At 41.1% G+C, this 23403-nt stretch overlaps 1 protein-coding gene across 3 annotated transcripts in view; it reads left to right on the top strand.

The window, feature by feature from the left end:
- tei (irregular chiasm C-roughest protein teiresias) overlaps positions 1-18686 on the top strand; it is a 377241-nt gene extending 358555 nt beyond the window's left edge. For all 3 annotated transcript variants that reach the window (XM_072296993.1, XM_019055032.2, XM_019055019.2), the window contains one exon: positions 17689-18686. In XM_072296993.1, coding sequence (XP_072153094.1) covers positions 17689-17925 — 237 coding nt within the window. In that variant the 3' untranslated portion in view covers positions 17926-18686. The remainder of the gene's footprint in view (positions 1-17688) is intronic.
- The last annotated feature ends 4717 nt before the right edge of the window (positions 18687-23403 follow it).

The raw sequence follows: 23403 nt of genomic DNA, 5'->3' as shown, positions 1-23403 counted from the left end.
AGAACCCTGACCTTGCCGCATCGATAACTCCGTTGGATCGTGTGACGCAGCCTTACGTGTTCTACTCCCATACTGCCGTGCTAAGAAAAAACGTCATAAGAACATTCGAGAGATGCCAAATTTTCCATGATAAAACATGTATTTTTGACGACATTCTTGCATATTTTTCCTTGAAATTTTCAGATATTTTAGATTAAATTGCGTACAAAATTGTCTGAACATTTCGGGAAAAAATAATCAAAATTTTACGAGCGAATTCGGTTTTTAGTGAAGGAAATCTGGCAGCATCTAAAGGCTCATACGACATTTTTCCTTAGCACGGTAGCATATGAGCCCAATATATAGGTTGCCGGCCAGGTTGGCCTAGTGGCCAGCGCGTCTGACTCTAGGCCAATAGGTCCCGGGTTCGAATCCCGGTGGTGGCGACAAATTTTCATGGAACTGACGAGTGGATCTGCAGAAACAGATTCCACTCGGCCTTAATCCCTGAAAATTTGAAAGCCTGGAGCATGGATGTGCCTAAATCCCATGATGTCTAAGGACAATAAATACTGTCTATCGATGGCTGTAGGTTCCAACGGAATATAAGCCACTAAACCAGCAAAATATATATATATATATATATATATATATATATATATATATATATATATAGGTTACTTTTTCTGACTGGTTGCTGGTTAACACCGAACGTTCAGCTCATACGACTGAACTTTAATTTTTATCAGTGTGAGAGGCTGTGAGTATGTGTGTCTGGGGGGGGGGGGGGGGGTGACGAGGAAGAGAAAACAGAATCGTAACGCGCGCGGCACTCGAGAAGGAAATGAAATCCTGCACGGTGAGAAGGATGATACGACAAATTAAGCTGCAACAAAAGCTCCCGTTCGCGTTTGACTATTCGCAAATTAACTGAAAAAGCTATCGGCGAAAGATACGCGGAACACTGAGCCCACGCTTAAACGCTCATCCAGTCGAGGAGTGATTAATTAAAGTTTATATTATCCCGGCCCGCGCGTCGCCCGTCGCTCCTCGCCCAAGTCATAGCCGTAATTTCCATTAAATCTTCATTTATTTGCTCCGCCGAATCCCGGGGGACCCGATCCCTCGGGACCCACCCCGCCCCCCTGCCCCTCCTGTCTTGACCCGGCAATTGTCTTTGATTAAATTTAAAATATTCATTGATTAAATTTCGAGTTGAATTATTCTGCACTCATTGTTTCTCTGTATTTGCCGCTCCGACGCGCTGATCGCCGAGAGGGCGGAGCAGTACATCGTCGATTTTCCGTCGCGGTGACTAAGACCCGTGGAAAACGGGTAACGTCAGCGAACGAGACATTTCCGGGAAAATCAGGGAATTTGAATTAAAAATCGGGCCGAATCCTGGTCTTTTTACTTTGGGATAATTGTTTCTATGAAATTGGCGGGTAACCAACCCTCTGAGGCTGACGAAAGCGTGAACTTGCCGGATATACAATTAACATCATAATTAATCAACTTCTAGCTTCCTATGAAATGGTAGCATTATTCAAGAGCCAAGCTTAAAACTTGTCTTTAATCCAGTCAAGACAATTAGCCTAATATCCAGCATCAGTAACCCTTCATAAGGAACGTACACTCAAGAGCCGTTCGGTTTGATTCCGAGAAATATGCATCACTATCTCTCGCGTTCTTGCACGCGCAGGAGAAACATCGTAAGTGCATTACAACCTTGTCAGATGTCTCTCGGCGGAATTCTAACTTCCAAGCGAGGGTATTGATGTTCTCTTTAAAAATCTTCAAGCGCAGTAGATTGATTTGCGTAGGAGATCCATCGAAAAAATTCGGAGATGAGAATTGACGAGCTCTCGAGAAAAATCGCATTTTATGGGAAGAAAATCGGCAGTGTCTGAATGTTGTTAAGCTGCTTTTCCTCAGCGTGGCAGAATTGTTCCAGCCCCCGCCTCAAGGTCTCAGCTTCCTCGAATCCAGGTTATTAATTCTCCCCCCTCTCCGCTCTCGGTGCAGGAATGCAAGCAGTTTGTGAACCCCTTTCAATTCCAGTGAACCGTTGCGCAATTTTGAGACGATCTAATGATCTCCCCCTCCTCACCCCCTGCCTTCCTAGCCCCCCTCACCCTTATGTCTCGCAGATTCTACGAGGAGAAGATGCGTCTCACTCCTCGGTCGAGTTGCGTAGCCCCCGCACAGTGGAACATGTCAGTAAGAGAAGCCGATAATGAAATTGTTGTCTAAAATTGTAAATTTTTTGTTTATAACGTCACATTATATCTTTTCAAAGGTGACTATTGGTGCAAACTTCACAAGGAAACCGATGAATCCACATTTATACTTCTACGCTTCGTATTAACGGGGTGTATACTAAAACAGGCTGATCAAAAATAAGTACTTTTACAGTTCTTTTTCAGTACATTCTCAAGAAATTCAGTACCTCCCCCAGCAGAAAAATTCCGTACTTTTTCAGCACCTCCATTTGACGAACTTCGAAAAATTTCAAAAATTTGAAATTGCGACAACAATGACAAAAATGACAAAAAATTAAAACAATTCCGGACCTTTTTGCGGAATTTCCGCACTTTTTCGGTACTTCCGGACCGCCCTTAAAAAATCAGTACCATGTCCGGACTTTCCGGACTTGTAGACACCCTGAAAAACGAAGATATATACGCTTTTAAAGTTTCCAAATCATGCCTGTTATTTCCTGCTCCCCTGTGCGACCTTACGGGAAATTCGAGTTCTACGGGACAGGAATCGGTGACGCCTTGACGACGTGACGGTGACGTGAGACGTATTAATTATATTTCTCGTCAGTCCCCAGTGTGACGACGGTCGTTAACGGATCTGCCGAGATCGTTAGCGACCCGAGGTTACGAAGGTGGGAGTGGATGAAACTAAAAAGTGCCACTTTTTTCGCAGCGTGGTAGCTTCTGTGATTCTGAGGGCTGTTCGAGTATTATATAAGGGATTTTGACCGACATTTCAACCTTACGGGAATTTGTTTTATTTTGAAAAAGGTCACAAGTGATGATTTTGTCTCGCTGACCTCATTCAAAGCCTATAGAAAGATCATAAATGGTGGTTTTGTCCTGCTGATCTCAAATAAAACATGCAGGAGCAGAGTGCGAAGAAAAATATTGTTGCCTTAAAGGCTTTTGTTTATTCGGGAAATCGGATTTGTTTATGCGTGGATTGCATATCGACAATCACAGTACGGTCGCTGGTCGGAGCCAAACGCATATGAGCGCCTACAAGACTGCAGGAATGCTTCACGCATTGCGCCTAACGCACAGTGCGGTCGCCGGTTCGCGTAGCGCCCACAAGAGTGCACGAATACTTCACGCATTGCGCCTAACGCACAGTGCGATCGCCGGTTCGCGTAGCGCCTACAAGAGTGCACGAATACTTCCCGCATTGCGCCTAACGCCACGCCGTGCGATCGCTGGTCGGCGTGAAACTCATATCGATGGTGTAAGTCGGCAATCACATAACTCGGTTTGCGACGTCGCAGACTTTCTGTCATACGTCATTTTTTTGAACGGAAAACTACTCAACGGCAATTCTTTAAAACTGCCGCGATGTTTCTTCTCTTTGCGAAGAACATTTTGCATAAACGTCAAGGAATGATGTCAATTTGTTCTCGTTTAAAAAATAACATAGAGGCGGAGTTTCAGACACCGCAAACGAGATATGTGATTGCGGACTTACGCCGTTGATATGCAAATTGAATTATCGGGTTATCTATGGTTCGAGGGCGTTTTGCTTGAGGTGAAGACCATCTCTGATCGACTATCAAAACGTTTCATTTCTGGAACGCATGGAACAGGCTGGACCGCTACAGTGAAACGAGATAACGCAACCATCGTGATCCTCTATGGCTGAGATAGAAAGTTCTTTTACACCCCGAGAATGTGAATATTTCTATTCAATGGATGTCCTGGTCACATTAGCCGAAAATCGAAGGCGATGGTTTCTTTACGGTCACACCGCAGCTATGCACCAAAAATAATTATTGTGGTCAAACGCGTGCTTGGACCTTACTAATGATACACTCAAGTCTAACTTCAATTTTCTTAAATCTTATTTATTTATACTTTTCTTCATTTTATTTATCTACAACCTGACCAATACACTCTTTACCGAACCCACGCATGCTTCGTTTCTTGTCCACGTGGAGGTCTACAAATACTCGAAAACTTTGAAGTTAAGTCATTTCAAAATCATCCCAATAGGACGCTACTTCCGCTATCTTTTTCCAAGATCATTTACATCAGAAACTTTCATGTATCTATCTTTTTCGGATCTCGAAGTCCGTTCGAATTAGAAATTACCGGAGCTGTTTTTTTCCCTGCGAAGCACCTGAGGAAAAATTCAGTGCTGACTCGCTCGCCTCCCTACGCGGGACGGGCTTGTACGCGAACGAGAAACGCGAGATGAACATGCGGAGGAAAAACCACCGATCTCCATCGCCTTTAAGTGGTTTTCGGTTAGCCGGGCACGAGAGCAGATGAGACGAACCCAGCCGAGCCCTATCTTGGATGACACTGGTTGCCCGCAGTCAATTTTCATCGAATAACTTTACGCTCTCAAAGAGTATTCCCGTATATTTTATAACCGACCGCCCCGGTTGAGAGTAACCCCCCCCCCCCCTCCGTCCTTCTCAACCCTCTCTTTTTCCGACTCCACCAAGATTATATTTTATTTAGATTTTAGAATATTATATGATGCGAGGATATAGGTATTCCTTGAGTGCGCAAATATAGGGTCGTTCAAAAATGGCACACCGCAGATCGGGATCGAACACCGTTCATATCGCAAGAAAACGCATGATATTCATTTTTTATCTTATTCGAATTCATGCCTCGAGAGAGAATTTTTATTTATATGCTTGGTAAGAAGATAGTCACCACACAGTGTCACGCCTCTTTTGCGCATCTTCTATGCAAACCTGCGGTGAAGGTTGCTGGTGCTGGATTAAGAACCGTATCTGGAATAATGACTATCTCCCGAAGATATAATGATCAAAATACATGAATTATAAGCATAGCATATACACCTGCAATATATGCCTGCACCTCACGTATGCCTGCACCTCACGTATGCCTGCAATTCCAATGCATGTTATTCCACTTGTAGTTAATTTTGTCACGATTTTTTATTTAGAAATGAAAAAAATACAAATCATCAATTTAACAAGTCGTACGTCAGTTAAAGGCTACATCCATTTTTGCTACATTTTCTTTGAAAATCGATGCAATGAATGAATTTTAACTCCCGTTGCCTAAAACTTCGAGTGCCTGTAGAATTAAATACTCAAAGATGTTTTCCAAAATTTGAAGAAATCCATTTAACCAAGATCTATTCAGAATCGGAAATACATCCAGAAAATGTGTATTTAAAATAGCTTGAAGGTGTTAAACGCTGTAACTTTATTTTTCCGACCTTTCTTCGAATCATTACTTCACGTAGAGAAAGTCAAATAATAATCTCAATCACCATCATAAGATGTAATATTCAAAAGAAAATTCAAAATTACTGCTCAAATTAAAGACGCCTATCGCAATGAGTACGTTCAGGATTGTCAAATCCTTCTTCAAAATTAATTACTGTATTTTTGGTTTATTGAATCTCCCAATTTTTTCTTAGTATCCTAACTGAAAACGAATGATTTTATTAAAAGAAGCACTTAAAAATGTTACTAGTATGTTGCTAACTCTGGTCAACGGCTCGTTTTTCTTCAGTTTCTCAGCGTCCCCCTCGCAAGTTTATTTTCTTTTTATTATTTATTCTAATAAAGAAAAAAAGAAATTACTGTGACTACAATTTAAGTATTTAATATTTGAAGGCATATTTTTGAACGATCCTGTATCCGTGGTGTTATGATGACAATCACTACAACTTTTCGTGGGCTCGCGGCGTGTTGAATCGGGTCGATGAAATTGCTAGAAAAAATGTGCGTAGACGACGTACCCTCGTGCAGGCCTCAACTCATTTCCATAATTCTGTTCTTCCGAAATGAAATAACCTCCGGACCTTTTCCCCCAAGTATTTCCTTCTCTCCAGAGTAATCCCACCTCGTTTCATTTTCTCTCGTAGAATTTTGCAGGATTACACTCATTCTTTTCTCCGCCTTTACTGCTCCAAGAAGAGAGAAATTCTGAACAACTGGCATAGTCGTAACAAAAATATTTTTCACTTAAATTATAGGAGCTGGCATGTAAAATTTCCAAGTGTGATGAAGATAACCGAGGGAAGAGTGGACTCACGTTATGCAATTATGAACTGCTATTTTATGGAAAAACCAATGGCGCATATGTTTTTTTTCCAATATAAGCCAGCAATAATATTGTATAAAAAACGGATACAATGGATATACCTCATACAAAATGTATAGCACAAAAAGTGGTGTTTTGCGCTATCGCACTGTCAGGAAAAACGTAGCGTAAATCTTCTAATGACGCCAAATTTCTTTTGTTATGATATACATTGCCTGAATAACTCGTTAATCTGTTCGTCTTTTTAATTTATCACATAGTTTGCTCCGCAATTAATCATAGCGCTCATGAAAATTTCAAAGCAAAGCATTCACAATTTTATTTAAATATTTTATATTAAATTCTTATGGTAGATTACGTCTGTCTGTCCTTCCAAGCAATGGCGCAAAATTCAGTTCTATCATTGCTCGGTTCAAAAATCGGTTTTTGCTCAGAAAATTAGAATACCATTTTTACCTAGAATGGGTGTATCAGTTTTTCCAACCCGATGCCATTTCATCAAACTTTTGTTATTAAAGTCATAAGGAGACTGAGGAACTTACACCATAATTTGCGACGAACTCTCGGTTGAGGAGTACACGATTGGATTACAAAAACCGCGAGCAAAGCAGCAATGAGATTTAATATTCTGGCTCAGTCATAAAGCTCGGGATAAAAATCGCAATTCCAAAGATAGTAGCTGGAACTTTTGCAGACCGTTGAACCGTCACGTTAATTTGAGTACATTCACACTCACTATCTGACATCGTTGTCCGTGAACTCTTCGCTTGGACAATTCCGATTTACTTGTCGGGTTAATTTATTTCCATCGCCGGATCACAATTTGCCATCAGGTTGGTTCGCCGCATCCTTAAGCCCTTCCAGGGTCTTGGCTTAAGCTCAAACTTACGAATTTCAGTGGAGTTCCAAGATTTTTCCCCTCGAATTTTATCGTGTTGAATTGTGACGCAGGAGAAGATTTTATCTGCTTTCAAGTCATTTTTCAGGCGACAGTAAAGCAAATGTAGTGCTTTGTAAGACGTAGCGTCACCTGTAAGCTGCTTGACATCAGAGAGTTTAGAACTAAGTATTTCAATAAATACTGGCGACATAATAATAATTTATTCTCTCCTTAATACACATCTAAAACTGCTCTGTACTAACTAATTTAAGTTTAAATGAGGCCAACGATCGAGAGATGGACTCGACTCTGTTGAAAAAATAAAACTTGCAAGGAAATTAAGGAATGTGGAATGTAGTTATGCTGATACTCTGTTTAAATTAGTCTAATTTTACCTTTTAATAACATGGGCACTCCTTGAGTACCAACATCAGCAGCCGCACGTCGTGACGCCGCGGAACGCCTGCAGAAGGGTGCGTATGCAACACGGTCATCCCTTGGGTACGAATAGTCGCATCACTGCAGGCGCCGTCATTGAGGACGCCGAAGCGCCTTCAATTTTTTTCGCTAATGATTAGAGAATACGGCAAATCAGCGTGCTGTCCATGGCATGTGAGTGATGTGGACGTAGGAATAGACCTAATACACTTTTTATTTAAAAAAAGGTACGTAGCTGTGAATGTTTTAACCCGCAGTATTATGCCGGCAGCTCATAGTTAGCACCTTTTGATCACAACCTACCTGCTGTTTCTCAATAGCGCACCAAATCCCTCCCTGTTTCAAACAACTTAATCTCCACTTTTGATTTATCCGTTCCTTGTCCCTTTTTTTAATTTAACTTTTTGTACTATTCTTTCTGGATCTCTACTCTGACGTGTGAATGACCCAAGACTTGTGAAAGCACCTTTAAATACATGTATCAAACAACAACAACTCACCGGAGGGATGTCAAATAATACTTCTCACACTGAGAAAAGGTTAGCCTCGTATACATTTGCGAACGCTTTTAATGCCAAAGAGCGTAGGAAATTAATCATTTGTCTAAAATTTGATCCTCTGAAGACGGTGTAATTTTCTCAGCATAGTCCATAGAAAATGACGCCGACTCTCAACCCTCCGAAATTGCCCCCAGTTGACCGGGAGGCGTACCCCCCTTTGGTCGAATGGAAAAGTAAACGGATTTCCAAACGCTGAACGCGGCTATAATTTCGACGGCGGTTCCTCGAAAGCTCATCTCGCGCCTTACGGCCGCGTCGATCCACGGACACCGGGAAACACAGAAAGAGTGATTTAAAGACCCGATTCCACGCTTGTCAAACTTAGATTTTTCGAAATGCATCGAAATTTTGAACGTTGGAGAACATATTTGGTACTTTTACATTAGTGTTACTTTAGCGAGACTTTAAAAGTAAAACATGTGAATCACCGAATTCGAGAAAGATCACAGCAAGCCGAAAACAAAATGATGGCAGCCGACTGTTTTCAATGATTTGAACTGTTTTTTGGTGCATGATGTTTACATATCATAGGAAGGCTGAGGGGTATTGCTACCAACATTTTTTGCTTTTGTTGTAATTAGACTGTTTGTCGGGCAGGTAGGACTGCCACAAGGTACCGATGTGGTTATTGCTAGTCGTCCGACCGACGTACCAGACCAATAACTTCTTAGTCTATTCTTGTCCATCAAACAAGTAAACAAAGTCAATGATCAACCTCTCGAGCATTAAAAATGTTCCTTTGAGCAAAAATTCTTTAAGTCTAGTTCAGCCGCAACCGACAACACTGTATGTTCGTCCATGTGTCTCCATCAAATCTGCGCCTCGCTTCTCAACAAGTTTAAGTGGAAGAGATCTCGATGAAAAAGAATTGAACTTGTGTTCTTGCACCGTTTCGGGTCGTCGAGAAAGGCGGTCTTGTCCGACAAATGCCTGGAGAAAAATCCATCGAACAGGATGGTGGGTGTGAGTGAAAAGGGATCAACTCGAGTTTGTCACTGGCGGCCGATGAGACCGCTGACAAAAACAAAGCTTCGACCGTAATTTGTCAAATCGTTCGGGATCAGAACTTTTGACTTTCTCGAATTCAAAACAATAACGTGCGTTTTGGGTATTTTTGATAAAAGTAGCACACCGAGTAGCAAATGCACGATTGTAAAAAAATGCTTCTCTCGGATCAAAAAATTAAGTGTAAAGTTAATCTCTTTTTTAGCGTAAATACTGAAATTCAGGACTCATTCGACGACCCCGCTTGAATCTGAGGCCCATGGTATACTTGGGGAAGGAGATGAGTCAAAACTATGCTTGACAGGTCTGGATGAGAGGGGACCGGGAGGTTGAATGAAAGGAATCGATGAAGGAGGTGAGAGGAAAATCTAGCTCGAAAAGACAATAACTCCAGCATCACTCTGGATTTCGCGGGAAAACCGAACCCCCTCCCCCAACCTCTTTCAAGCAGGTCCTTTATGTGTCGCTCAACTCGCGACGCGATGTCTCCTTGTCTAATTAATTAAGTGTCTCGTTTTCCGCCTGCCCTCGCCTGCGCCTTCGGACGTCTCTTGCAGACACTCCAGATTCTCCCGAATTTCAAGTCGGTGCAAAAAATCTGCACCAGTTGGAAATTTATAAAATACATCGCTAAGTACGTTGTTTTGGAAATTCTATTTATTTTCTTTCGTGCAGCCTAAAATTCCTCAAATGCAATAATTAATATGAATTATCAATTTAATAGTAATTATAATTAATTTCAAAGAGGGATTTTTGGAAATATTATGAGAGACTCAACGACTGACCCCTCTCCGCGGTTTAAATTTGGGAACCATGTGTCCAAAAATCTTGAATTTGTCTAGGCGTCTACTCAGATTAATAGCACTTTTGTCTCGCTAGTAATTTTTTTTTTTTTTTTTTTTTTTTTTTTTTTTTTTTTTTTAATTTACCGTCTAGGAGTATTTATATAGTTAGTCTCGGAATTTACTAGTCCACAAAACAATATCTACGTAAAGGTTTTACCGTTTGACAAACTGAGTGTTGGCTCCCGATTTTGCTGAGTGATGATTGTTAGAGGGCCAGCATGGTTGGAGCAGGGTGAAGCCAGAGGTGAAGCGCACACCGCATGCGCACCGCCAGTTCAAACCGGGGCGCGGTAAGTTAGCGGTATTCCACCGCGAAATTCGTTTGAGCGGGAGCGGTGCACCCGCAGTGGTCACGAGCAACCGCACATCTGTTTGATGACTTGGAAGTTCCACCATCGAGCACCTAAACGCTGTTTCCAGGGATTCCAAACCGAGCCCGGTTGCCATTTAGTGAAATGTACAGGATAAAAAATGTGCGGGCCGCTTTTTGAACAAAATCGAGGTAGTAAAATTATATACTTTTCAAGCCACATCCAAGTACACAAAAAGTCCCATTTAAGCTTTAGGTTAAAACATTGTTGAGCAATCAAACAGCCGTTGTTTCATGAAACATAATTTGTCACCACAATTTGTGAATTTTTTTTTATTTTTTCCTCCGCAATTTATTACAGTACGCCTGAAAATTTTAAGGAAAACTATTCCTGACGTTCCTCAAACAGAAATATTTCATCAGAAGAAATAAGTCAATGGCTGAATATTCATACGGCACACAGTAGAGCGAGTCATTGCAAGAAGTCGATTACGGAAATTTCGACCGAAATCGAAAATTTTGATTTTTAAATCGTCACGTAATACATTTTGTGGGGTACCTCTCATTGAAAATTTTACGAGAAAACCAATGGATTCTTTTTTAAACGCCTACGTGTTAGATTAACGAAGATAATTAATAGCACTTTTGTCTCGCTAGTAATTTTTTTTTTTTTTTTTTTTTTTTTTTTTTTTTTTTTTTTTTTTTTTAATTAACCGTCTAGGAGTATTTATATAGTTAGTCTCGGAATTTACTAGTCCACAAAACAATATCTACGTAAAGGTTTTACTGTTTGACAAACTGAGTGTTGGCTCCCGATTTTGCTGCGAAGTTTGTGAAGTTTTGTGAAGTTTCTACCCAGTGCCCGACCTTTCCCACTGACACCCACATCCCGTCGCTCCTCTAACATAAGGGGTTGTCTTTATTTCCATCTGAGCCCCGAAAAGCATAGAGTAATATGGTGAGCAGGACTCATGTGGAACTCGAGATACGCCCACGCCCATACGTCAGAAAAGCGACCAACTGTGTGGCTTATGAACCAAATTCTCTTTTTTTTCTGCTCACGATTTAGAGGGGTAAAATCATGGATTTGGAGTTTTTGAATGATCCGCATAAATCTGGAACGCAAACGAGGGAGCGAAATTAATGGGCAGTATTTTCTTCAACGAGGCGTGACACCGACACCCGACCGAAGCGCACGGCGGCCGCCTCTGGAACTACACAACTGGGAGTGAATAAAATTCGACTGTCACATCAATCGTTCCCTCAAACCACCTCTTATTAAGGTCGTTGCTCCTGGGGGTCGCGACGCTCCGGTCTACTGGGGTACGATTCCCTGAAATTGCGCAGATTTCGAATGGACCGACCTCAGGAAGCGAGAAAAAGTGACGTGAAATGTTTATCCCGCCGTAAGATTTGATGTTGGGTATTCAGGGATATTTTGGGTATTTTATGTTGTGTATTACAAATTGTCCGTGTTTACGATTAGACGTTAAATTTTTGGTGAAAGAAAATGCACGATTAGTTTTAAGCTCAAAATTCGCTTTAACTCATCCCCCCCCCCCCAAAAAAAAAATTGGCCTTGGTTCATTTCTGCTCACGTCATATGCATTCCTATAAGTACACTTATCCTTTAAATAATGATTTCGGAATTTTCAAGTTCCCGAAGTTCCGTGATTTTACATGTTAAACCACTTCTTGACCTCGACATACGCTCTACCCATGAGCTTCTACCGAGTTAAAGAGGCTTAAAATGTTTATCATATTCTAAAATATTTAAGGTTGGAGATAACTAACTCGTGTTTATGTAATGAAAATCGTCTTTTCTCCGCGTTAAAGTTGTGACGGAAGAAAATGTACGGTTAGCATAAACTTGAAACTTCCTCTAACTCATTTTTTCTCAAAATTTGATTGTACTCATATTTGCTCCATATCGGCGTAAAAAATTCGTTCAAGCTAAAAAACCACATTCGAAAGCATTTAAGTATTGTATTACGCGCTTTTCCCATGATATACTCCCTCTTGACCCTTTTAATGTGTCCTACCGGAAAGATAGACCCTCTCACGGACAGTGTTAACTCTGACTAAAATCGCTCTCCTATGCACGAAGACTCATTAGACAGATGAATAAATTATGAACCTTAATAGCATTCGCTCCCCAAAATTACGCGAGAAATTCTCAGTGGGTACATGAAACGTTTCTGATATTCAATTAATTCATTCAAAGTGGAGAGAAGGGATCGCCGTTTAGTAGACTTGGAAGATTTCAATTTGGAAGAAGATGAGCTTTAGAGGAATGTAGGTTCATAGTGTAGTGTCTTCAGTTGTGATACAGTGCTGGAGTGTCTGTTGTCATGATTTGGAAAAAAAAGAATCTCTAAAGAACGAGGATAAAACGTGAGATAACATCAAAGAGGAGCTTCGCCGTTCGTCCGAGCTCAGAAAGGAGACAAAGTTCGGCGCTGGTTTCGAATGAAAACAACGATCTAAGGATAATACTGGAGAGAAATCCGTCCAAAGGAAAATACAATCGTTGCACCTTCAATTTTACGTGATACCTCAACACATACGAAGTGCCGGGATACCCGCATAGAAGTTATTTGATCTTCTTTTGGTCTTAAACTGCAGGCAATTCTTCTACTGGGAAAACTTGAACCGTTTTATTATTCTCCCTTCACTTCTTTCTGAGAGGACCCCACAATTTTAATAATTCGACTTCTTTCAAAAAACCAACACCATTTAAATTACTATTTTCTGAAACTCCTTACAATTTTGAACATTTAAAGCTCAAAATTCCCCAATCAATATATGTACTTTACACCATTTCTCGTCTCAGAAATTAACTGGACTGTTCTCAACTTATTCAACTGGTTTTTTCAAAACGCAAATTCTGATATTTCAATCCAGTGTGCGGAAATCACTTTGCCTGTAAAATTTGCCATCATAGATTAAGGCCCCTGCCTCCTTGGAGAGATCAAATAGTATGGTAAAATTCCAACTGCGCCAACGACAAAAGTGCAAATCCCAAAGGAGCTAATCTTCGTTTGCCTTATTGGGGTTGTAAAAGAAGGGAATTGTTTGCACAAATTAGTGCGATTAAAAACAGAGAAACGTAAAGAAGAAAAACTATATCTATATTAAAAGAAATCAAATCTGCACTTTGCCTCTAAGCTTATTATTATGTAAATGGGTAGAAGGTTGACGATTCTATTCAGGACAGTCGTGTCAAAGGAAGTCATCGGAGGTGGGGCTTAAAAACGAGTATTGAGGCAAAAATCTGAGTCCGGAAAGTATGCTGCAATCAACACAGTAATCGGTAAACCAAATATTTGAATGAGGCTGGCCTAAAGTTCTTCACATAAAATCCCAGCCCTTGTATAAAAGTGAGACGCGCTGATGTCAGACTCTAACTCAGTAAAGCTGCATTATGAGCAAATTCAAATCACTCTGACGTTAACATGAATCATTTTGACGTCAGTTTGACGTCGGTCTGATCGGATGGACGCTAGTCCAAAATTTACTTCGTCACCGATTTTTAGGACATCAATGTTAAACCTAGGAGACTTTGTTAGAAAGGGGACATTCTCGTCAGGTGCGGCCATCAAGAGCCCGAAATATTGGTTTTTTCCAACTATAGTTTAGTGTCTTCTGATTTTCATTCATTTCGTTCCGAGAAAATTAAAAACGCGCTGCTAGTGATATCCACACAAAAATTGAAGGCGTTTTGCGTCTCCTTGCTCACTCACGAACAAAAATAGTACCACGCAACCTATGGCTACGATCACCACTTTGACTGTAGCGCCTTGATGCAACTATTCGTGTCCCGAAGCTGTCTAGGTTGCCTACACAAAAGTTGAAGGCGTTTTCTCTTGCGCTTACAGCGTTACACTTACGTACACAAACAGTACTATGTATCCATGGCTTACAATTTACAAACTAAATTAGACGTTTGAGCTAGCATCGTCTTGATATGAATACTTGTGTTCCGGAACGCCCAAGGAACATTTTCCCCTTTCGATCCAGGGAAGCTATTCCAGTTCGACCCAGGATCCGTCGTGCTATCAATAATTCAATTATTTGCATTTCTTTTATTCACCTAAATACTCCCAAGATTATTACGATTATTCCTGTTTTGTTTCTCTTTTCGTTTGGTTCTTTTGCCTCTTCGTCCGCTTTTCCTTCTTTTGTTTCTCCCTCTTTTCCACTTTTGCCTTTTCTTCCTGCTCTTCTCTTTCCTCTTCTTCCTCTTCTTTCTCCTTTCCTTCTTCTTCATCCTTTCACTCTCTTTCCTTCCTTCCTCCCTCTGTTGCCTGCTCCCTCTTTTACTTCCTCGTTTGCATCATCCTCTCCGGCCCTTTTCCTTTTTTTCATCTCCTTCTTTTACTTCCTCTTATTTCTCTTTACTTATTTTTTCTTCTATCGTCCCACCTCCTACCTTCTATGTTCTTTCTTATCTTCCCCTCATCTTCCTCCTCTTCTCCCTTTTCTCTTTTTTCCCTGTCTTTTTCTTCATCATCTTTCATCCTTGATCTCACTTTTCTTCTTATTCTTCATCCTATCTCCCTCCCTCTTTTTAGTCTTTCTTCTTTTCGACTTGCAGCAACTCAGTCCAATCCGCCCAATCAGGTCACGCCGAGTCGACATCAAAATGTGCGCACGTCATCATTGCAGGTGCAACCTGTGCACCGAACCAGGTGCGCTTGCACGGCAAAGGAGGCTACCTCATTCCCAGGCATTCCGGTTTATCAAGAGCATTAGCGCACCGCGATTTATGCGCGATCGAACGAATTCAACTCAATTCGACGAATTCCCAACGTGAGGACGCAACCCCACTCTGAGCCGAGCCTCTCGGAGCAAGGAATCATACGGGCAGCAGGGCTCATCCCGAAAATTAGTTACGTGGTTCGTCAGGCCCACACACTCGTGCATGGCGTAATAGCATCTCGGTAGACAGGAACTCTCCGCAAAGCGGAAAAAAGGGAGCGACAAGTAGATTAGCGAGCGAATTCCGTCGCACGAGGACGTCTTTGAGCGCGCAGCCGGGGGAACCCGACGGCGCCAAAACCCAGTCCGCACAGCACGTGTGTTCCCCCGAAAAGCGGCCTGAATTCGCAACCGCGGCCGCAGTGATTGGAACAAGGGTGAATTGAGGCATAATCCAGATATCGGCAAAGGCCCGAGCTCAGCTTAGCGCCTTTCACACGTTCGCGTTTCAAAGTTAACCGGCTGCCTGCAACTTTCGTGTCTTCTATCCGGATGGAGGGGGGGGGGGGGGGCGCAGACATACGCCTTCCCCCTCCGACCAGTGCCTGCATCTTGGAAGTCTTTTTGACTATCATTTTCATGGTTGACAAACAAGTTTGCAGAAGGCGGCAAGCGTAAACTTGCTTCATTAGAAGTTTTCCCCCGCCCGCCAGCCTCGCCACCCCCACTCCAGGGGCTCTCGTCGGGGGGTCTCTGACTAGGTCTCATTAAAATTCATCTGCTTTTTTCGCTTTGCCCACCCTCCTTCTCGTTTTCTCCCTTTTGGCCTCGCTATCTTTTTAATTATGAGTTCTCGGGGGAAGATGGGCAGATTCAATCGGAATGGGAACCTGATACGGATCCTTCTGCAGTGGACACGGCTCGCAGGACGCTAATTTTTACTCCCGCAGGAGCACTCATGAAATTCGGTGGCAAGGACAGGAAAAGAGGATTATGAACTACTCGGCCTCGCGGTCACGCTAGGAGGTATTTTTTCACAATGAAGGCGGTGCTTATGCCGTTGTCACTCTTAATCAATGAATTATGGGAAGCGACCTTATTTCACGCTGATTAACGTGCTGCTACACTATCGATGATCGAGTTTTTAATCTATTTCACTATATTCAGCCTCCGCGGCGACGCTAGGAAGTATCTTTTCCCAATGAAGGCGTTTCTTATTCATCGTCATTCTTCATCAAGGAATTATCTCAAGCAACCGTATAACTCACTAATCTACGCTAGTGCATTGTTGCATGGGTGTTGAAATGCTGCAACAATTAGGCGTCTGAGGCCCTGCGAGGTAGTATATTTTTCTAATGAAGGCGTAACTTATGCGTCAACACGTAACGTAACATCAAATAATATTGTGAAACAACCGCATTACTCGTTAGTCTACATGCTGCTACGCTCCTGGTTGGGTTACTGAATGATGCAACTATTCGACCTCTGCGGCCACGCTAGGAAGTATCTTCTCCCAATGAAGGCGTTTCTTGTGCGTCGTCAATATTCATCCAAGAAATATCTCAAGGAATTGCATCACTTGCTAACCAACGCTGCTACTTTGTTGAAAGGTTTTTGAAATGATGCATTCAGCCCCTGAGGCCCCTCGCTCTCTCGGAATATACATTGCGTTAGACAGAGGCACCAACAAGAGCGTCTTCGTCTCTCAAAGAGAGACGCGAGATGCCACATCACCAAAAAGTATCTCTTTTAAATAGATCGTATTCGATACATCAAACAGGTGAGATTTATATCGATATCGATTGGTTCAAAATGTGAACATGGCCTGAAAAGTCAATTTAGAAATCTAATGGAACGGGTCTTTTGTGATCGAATTTTTATTCTTTCTAGTATTTAATGGCAACGAAAAATGAAATTATTAGGAATTTTCTCATTTCAAGCTTTTCCAAATCAAATCCTAAAATTCTTGTCCGAGGATATGTTCTACTTTTTTTTTAACCGAACGATACATTGAGCCACTATCGATTACGATCCATTAAGCGCCAAACAGTGATTTCTTATCCTAAGAAGCACCTGTTGCCCAGAGTCGTAATGTAAATGGGAGAGCTGGCGCCATGTTCTGCTTGACGAATTCCGAGCCCGGTGTGCGCCGAATTCGGGTCGCTTTTTCGATCCAAAATGGCGGTGTGGAATACGTGGTAATTCCTATCTCCGTTGTTGTTGTTGTCATCGGATGGTTGGGTGCCCGTGTATCGCAAACAATCGATTATGTATCGAAAAAGTGACCCGGTGTCACACAGGAGTCTCGGAATTCGGGACATGGAAAATGCTTAAAAGTGGCACCAGCTCTCCCAATTGGACGGAGTTAAACAGAAAGGAACCAAGCCACATCGGGATCGAACCGAGAAAAAAAGGCTTAAACTTTGGCTCCTGCATAAGACTCAATGTAAAAGATAAACTTCAAGTTCAATTTCTGCAAAATTCGCTCCAACAAAAACTTTGAATTTTTGGCAATAGATAGTAGGGCAGTGGTTGAGTTCAAAACCACTCATAACTCAATTTTTTCCAAAATGTGGGTTGGTTCCTTTCTGCTTAACTCAGTCCAATTACATTACGACTCTATGTACTCAATGCCCTCATATCAATGCACAAATCTTTAATCCATTTTCTTGTGTTTCAGGCGGGTAGTTCGCGGGATTGCCGGCAGGCAGCGCTGAGCATCAACCCGGTGCGGCCGACGGACGTGGGCGAATACTCGCTCATCGTTCGCTCGCCGAAAGGCGTAGCCGAGGGCTCCGTCCTGGTCAACGTCACCGGTGCCGTCGGCCACGTTTCGTCCTCCGGTGTCTCACCAATCATCGTCCATCCAACGTCAATTTGTATTGTTATGTACCTTGTCGCACTAGTCTTAAGTTAGTAAGGCAGGATTTTTTTTTATTAAACATGTATGTATCTTCGTCTCGACAGGAGCCGAATCACTCGGGTGATGGAAAAGAGTGAGCTCAAGCTTCAAATAAAGGGTAATTGAGGGGCTTTGAAGACAAGGCGCATAAGTGCAATTTTTTGCTATTTCGAGGAATACGTGTTTGAAGTTTCGAAATTACATGAATCCATATGGCCAAAAGAAAGTTCAAACTGACTTTTTCATGCTTAAAAATTGGAATTTGGGAGCGAATTTTTCACAGAATATGCATTAAGCCTGGTTTTACTTCAAATCTTTAATATCTCATTTTTTCAGAAACTGCACTTATGCGCCTTGTCCTTCAAGCCCCTCAATTGAAGGGCTTTAAGGACAAAGCGCATGAATGCAATTTATGTTAAATATGAGGTATTAAGGATTGAAACTTAAACTTGCCTTAGATAATATTCTTTGAAAAATTCACTATTGAAATCCAATTTTCAAGCCTCAAAAAGTGAGTTTAAACTTTCTTTCCACCTCAGGGCTCCATGTAATTTTGAAACTTTAAACACTATATCTTGAAGTGACAAAATCTGCACGTATGCGCTTTGTCCTCTAAGCCTCTTATTTGGACTTCATTTTGCACTCGGAACTGCAATTTCTGGCTCATACATAAAGACATTTATCTACCTGGGGAAACTAATGGCTGATACATAGGCTGTCCCAAAACAACTGAGAGTAAGTCTGTATTTCAGAAACAATAATAGATATTGAAATGCGGTTTGTGAGAGGTTGTAGCTCATCTTTAGCTATCCTACGAGCCCAGATCTGCTAATTGGTCAAAATTTCGCTGAGGTCAGCATTTTCCGGAGGCGGGTAAACAAAAACCCTACAGGATTTTTGAGTTTTTTTTTCTTGTCTGAACTGTTGTTCGATAGTCGCGTTAGTTGATCGCAACTTTGCGGATCACGTTGGGCCAATGGTCTAGTGCAAGTTCTAATATGTTGCATGTGCTTTCATTGCATATAGAGTTTTCTTCAACCTCCCAGATCAGTTTGAAGCAACATGGTAGCGTTCATATGACACTTTCCTCTGCCGCAGAAGTTGTCGGCATGGCCCGCCAGCGGAATATTCAAAGTCGCCGACTCGCGACCCTCGGATTAAATAGCGCATGACACCGATAAATGGTCGCTATCCCCAAGGTCGATTTTCTCCTATGCACCTAAACATCTCTTTCACGGTATCTGAGCAGTTAAACCTCCGGTCGAACTACAGTACGGATGGCATGCGTTGCTCTTGTTTCAGCTCCGCGGGCAGAACTCATTGCATCCAAAACGAGAACACATGTCAATAACGGCTAGGACTTGTTGGCTTCTCGGAGCTGGGAGGTTGAAGAAAACTCTGATATGCAATGAAAAGCACATGCAAACATATTAGAACTTGCCACCTGACTTGTGCCAACGTGATCCGCAAAGGTTGCGATCAACTGCGCGACTTTCGGAACAACGTTCAGACAAGGCATAATAATACTCAAAATCCGGTAGGGTTTATGTTTACACGCCTCCGGAAAATTGCTGTAAACTCAGCGATATTTTGACCAATTGAGTGATCTTAGGGCTCGTTGGATGCTATGGATATTGAGCTACAACCTCTCATAACCGCATTTCAATATCTATTATTGTTTCTGAAATTTACAGGACTTACTCTCAGTTGTTTTGGGACAGCCTATGTATGTTGTATCTATAATGAGCGAGAAATCGTAGTTCCTAACTGCAAAATGTTGTCCAATTAATCTGTTGCACACAGAAGATACAGCCGTGTGAATAGACTCTCAGGGGTAAAATGACACAAAAATCACAATTTTTACATCAATTAAGTCTGAAATTTACTCCTCAAAGCGTAATCTGCATATTTTGGGACACGCTCTTTCAAATTGCCTGCGTCTGAGGGCAGTTTCCAATCATCGTATTTGAAAGCAAGCAACAGCAACTTGCGGTAACTCGCGGTCAATGCATGAAAACTGATAATTCTGGACATAACACGTATCAACGTAACCTGCAGATCGATAGAAAATTCAAAAATTCAAGGCATGGATCACAATCAAATATCACTTTTCCCTAGTAAACAAAACTAATGAGCAACAACAATGAATCAGCAACTTCTGGCAACCACTGAGGCCGCCTAAAGTTGCCGTTTGCTTGTCTCCAGTAACTAGAAAGCTGCCCTTAGACGTGGGAAATTTGAAAAAGTATGCTTCTAACTTAGCAAATTTTCCTTTAAGGAGTGGATTTTAGACTTTTTTAATGTATAGCCATCGAAAGTTTTGTGCCATTTTACCCATTCATAGCTTCTTGATGTCATCCTATCAAGTCATCGTTTTTCTTCACTGCCTTCATTATACGATTTTTATGCATTTTACCGATCGTATGTAAAATCAACCAACTCGTTTGATTTTTTAAATAAGATGTCTGTATCATTAAAAATATAATGACCCATATTTGTTGCAAGAATTGCCAGAAAACATCCCTCTTTGATCAAATCGAGTGAAATGTAATTTCAAAGCATTAAACATGTGAATATTTTTATTTTAACGAAGCTCTTGGATGAGAGCGACTCTCCGCGAATTTCGAGTCTCCAAAAATAAAAGAATTACCTAAGTCTGTCGGGGTGGGGTTGGGGAGTAACTGAAGTATTATAAACCAACTTTTGCATTTACAATACTGTTAGAAACATGGAATTTAAATTCTAGGGTTATCCAAAACTCTGACAGGTGTCACGTTGTTATTTTGCAATTAAACTTTTACGATGCCAAATGATGTTTCTGTCAGTAGTACTTTTAAATGTTTTGATCATTTTAGCAGTGGTATGTTCATAACCTGTTGTCGTGTTTTCTGCTATGTTCCTGCTGAGATTGTCTAATTAGCAAGTAATGATAAATTCTTATGAGCTAAGCAGACACAATCAGCAACCACAAAGCCGAGAACATATGACAACAGGTAATAGACTATTACCTTCGTCTCAAGGAAACCTGCAAAATGAATGTCTGTAATATAAGTTCAACCCTGTGAAAGATTTTATTTTTACTGAGTCTGAGATTGAATTTTGTTGAACAATTTTTTCTTTTTTTTAATGGGGTCGTTTTTCTGTGATACAATATTCTGATTACACTGAAATCAACACTGTAAAGACTCTTCTACCTTGTATAAATTTACTCGAACTTTTGTAAAACTATTTCCCATTTAATTTAATTTAATTTTTTTCCTAAGATCATTCGAACAATTCTGTTATATGGATCCTGGATTCTGTTAACTGTCCTGGAAAGTTAAAGTCTGAGAAATAGCCTTAGAAGCTATCGCAATTAAAAAGGCGTGCAAAAACGATAAAATACATTAGAGTCGAGCCCTGCAAAACCTCTCGTTCCTGTCTTTTGTGAATGTCTTTCAGACCAAACCCAAATATCTTCTCTTGTGGGGAAAAATCATTGCAAAGCACCAATTAAGTAAGATAAGAGACGGATTAGGTCAAATCTGATGCTATTCATGATATGCGGCTCCCTGATTTCTCTTCACTTTCTTTACAGGTGAGCCTTTCAGAGAAAAAGTAAGTCTTTATATCACATTATGCAGTATTTGTTCATTCCGCAAAAATGTGCTCTTTTTTCTCCGCATGATCAATACAAAATTATTCCACAATTCACAGTTTTAAGCTTACCGATGAGGTTAACTCAGGACTTCGGAATTAAGTTAATTTTTTGAGGTGAGAAAAATCAGTCTTTAAATAATACTTGGTCAAATTTATTGGTTCAATAAAAAACCTGACAGCAAATTTTTGAAGGAACAACCAAAAGTATATTTATGTAATTTTCCAGGTTTCAGATATCTATATCAAACATCAGCAAAGCATGTCTAAGCAACCGTTATTCATAAAAATTAAAATTTGCCTAGTTGAAGAAAAAGTTTGCGAATCACAACACTAACGACTCCATTTCTTGACGTCAGCGTTAATTTTATGATATGTCACACCTAATTTCCATTATTTTTCTGGCAGCTTGTATGTGTGTGAGAGATTTATATTTTTGCCTAGAAAGCTGTACTACATATGGCAATTTTTGCGTGTATTCAAAAGACAGGATGATAATTATTAAAACATGTAAACATTTGAAGAAAACTCATACCTTAATACGATAAACCAAAACCTCCTGTATTCTGTTGTTAATATTATATAATTTATTTGTACATACGTGTAAAAAGGTGTTGAAATAAATTGTTCATACAGATTATTTTTTCTTTTTTGCTGTATATTATAACCATACAATTTCATAGAGAGAAAAAGAACATTTCATCATAAAACAGTAGTCCTCTAGGATCAGCATCTTGGTGACAGATGGGAGTAAAAATGCGGCTGGGATGCACTCGGGGGCTGATTATTGAAATGGATAGACAAAGCTATAGACAGAGAAGACCTAGGGGGTATGGAGCGATCCTGTTGGTTGAAATGGATGGTTCCTGTAGACTAAGTGAGAAAATGATAAACAAACTATATGGTCTTTCGTGGATTGCCGTTAGTTCGTCTATTACCTACCTCGTTGTCCATTGCAACCACCCGCTTCCACCAATAGATGTTTGTCCACATCTATTTTGTCTTCTTTGTTTCTAACTTTGTTTATCAAACTTATATCAGATGCTGAAAATTAGAAAATCCTTATCAGATCTCGCTTTATTTCACCATCTTGTTCAAACAAAGTAAACAAATCGAAACACGGTAAACACCCTGGTCCAAAACTAGGATCGGAGGGGTTACCATTAAAGTTGAAAACTTGCCAACAAATCAGAGAGCGTTAGTAACCGGTTTGAGACAATATTCTCTCTGTACAAAGTACAAGGCACTGTGGATTTTGGACCAAATGACGCAATCCTATCGGAATTGCAAGTGCAAGACGCTTACATCACAAATATTGTATGAGGGCGAAAATTTCCGAGCCTAGAATCCGAAAAGTTGCCGAACAGCCAGGGAAATCCCGTGGACCCATTGCAGTTCCGCACGTTACATTACGTTCCCGAGCAATGCTGGTCCTTGCCCTTGCGGAATCTTTCCTGCACCGCAACGCATTGGTGCATCGTTGCATAAGTCGAGAGTTGGGATCCAGATAGCGCTGCTGTATCCGCCACCAGCATGGAGCATTTCCGGGTCCGGGCTCTAAATAGCCAACCACGCGCCAAGATCAAGGTCGCCACGATAAAGAGACGTTGCCTCTGGTGTCATGAATGAACAGTGCTGCCATCTTTAACGAAAAATTTGGCTAATTTGCAGCTCATTCAATAGAGCACTCGGGGTCTTGGACAAGATTGGGCAACAGCGTAAATCATAAACATGAATGAATGAGTAATAAGCGTCTAAATGGCCTTGTTGCCAGATTTATTAGATGGGGCGTCAATGTCATGCAGCATGGCGCTAACCAAACGCAAAGGGGAACATCGGGCTGATTGTTAAAATTAG

The sequence above is a fragment of the Bemisia tabaci genome, chromosome 1, assembly GCF_918797505.1.
Source record: "Bemisia tabaci chromosome 1, PGI_BMITA_v3".
In the NCBI taxonomy this organism is placed as follows: Eukaryota; Metazoa; Arthropoda; class Insecta; order Hemiptera; family Aleyrodidae; genus Bemisia; species Bemisia tabaci.
The sequence above is the reverse complement of the archived record's forward strand: the minus strand, read 5'-3'. Positions and strand labels throughout refer to the sequence as shown.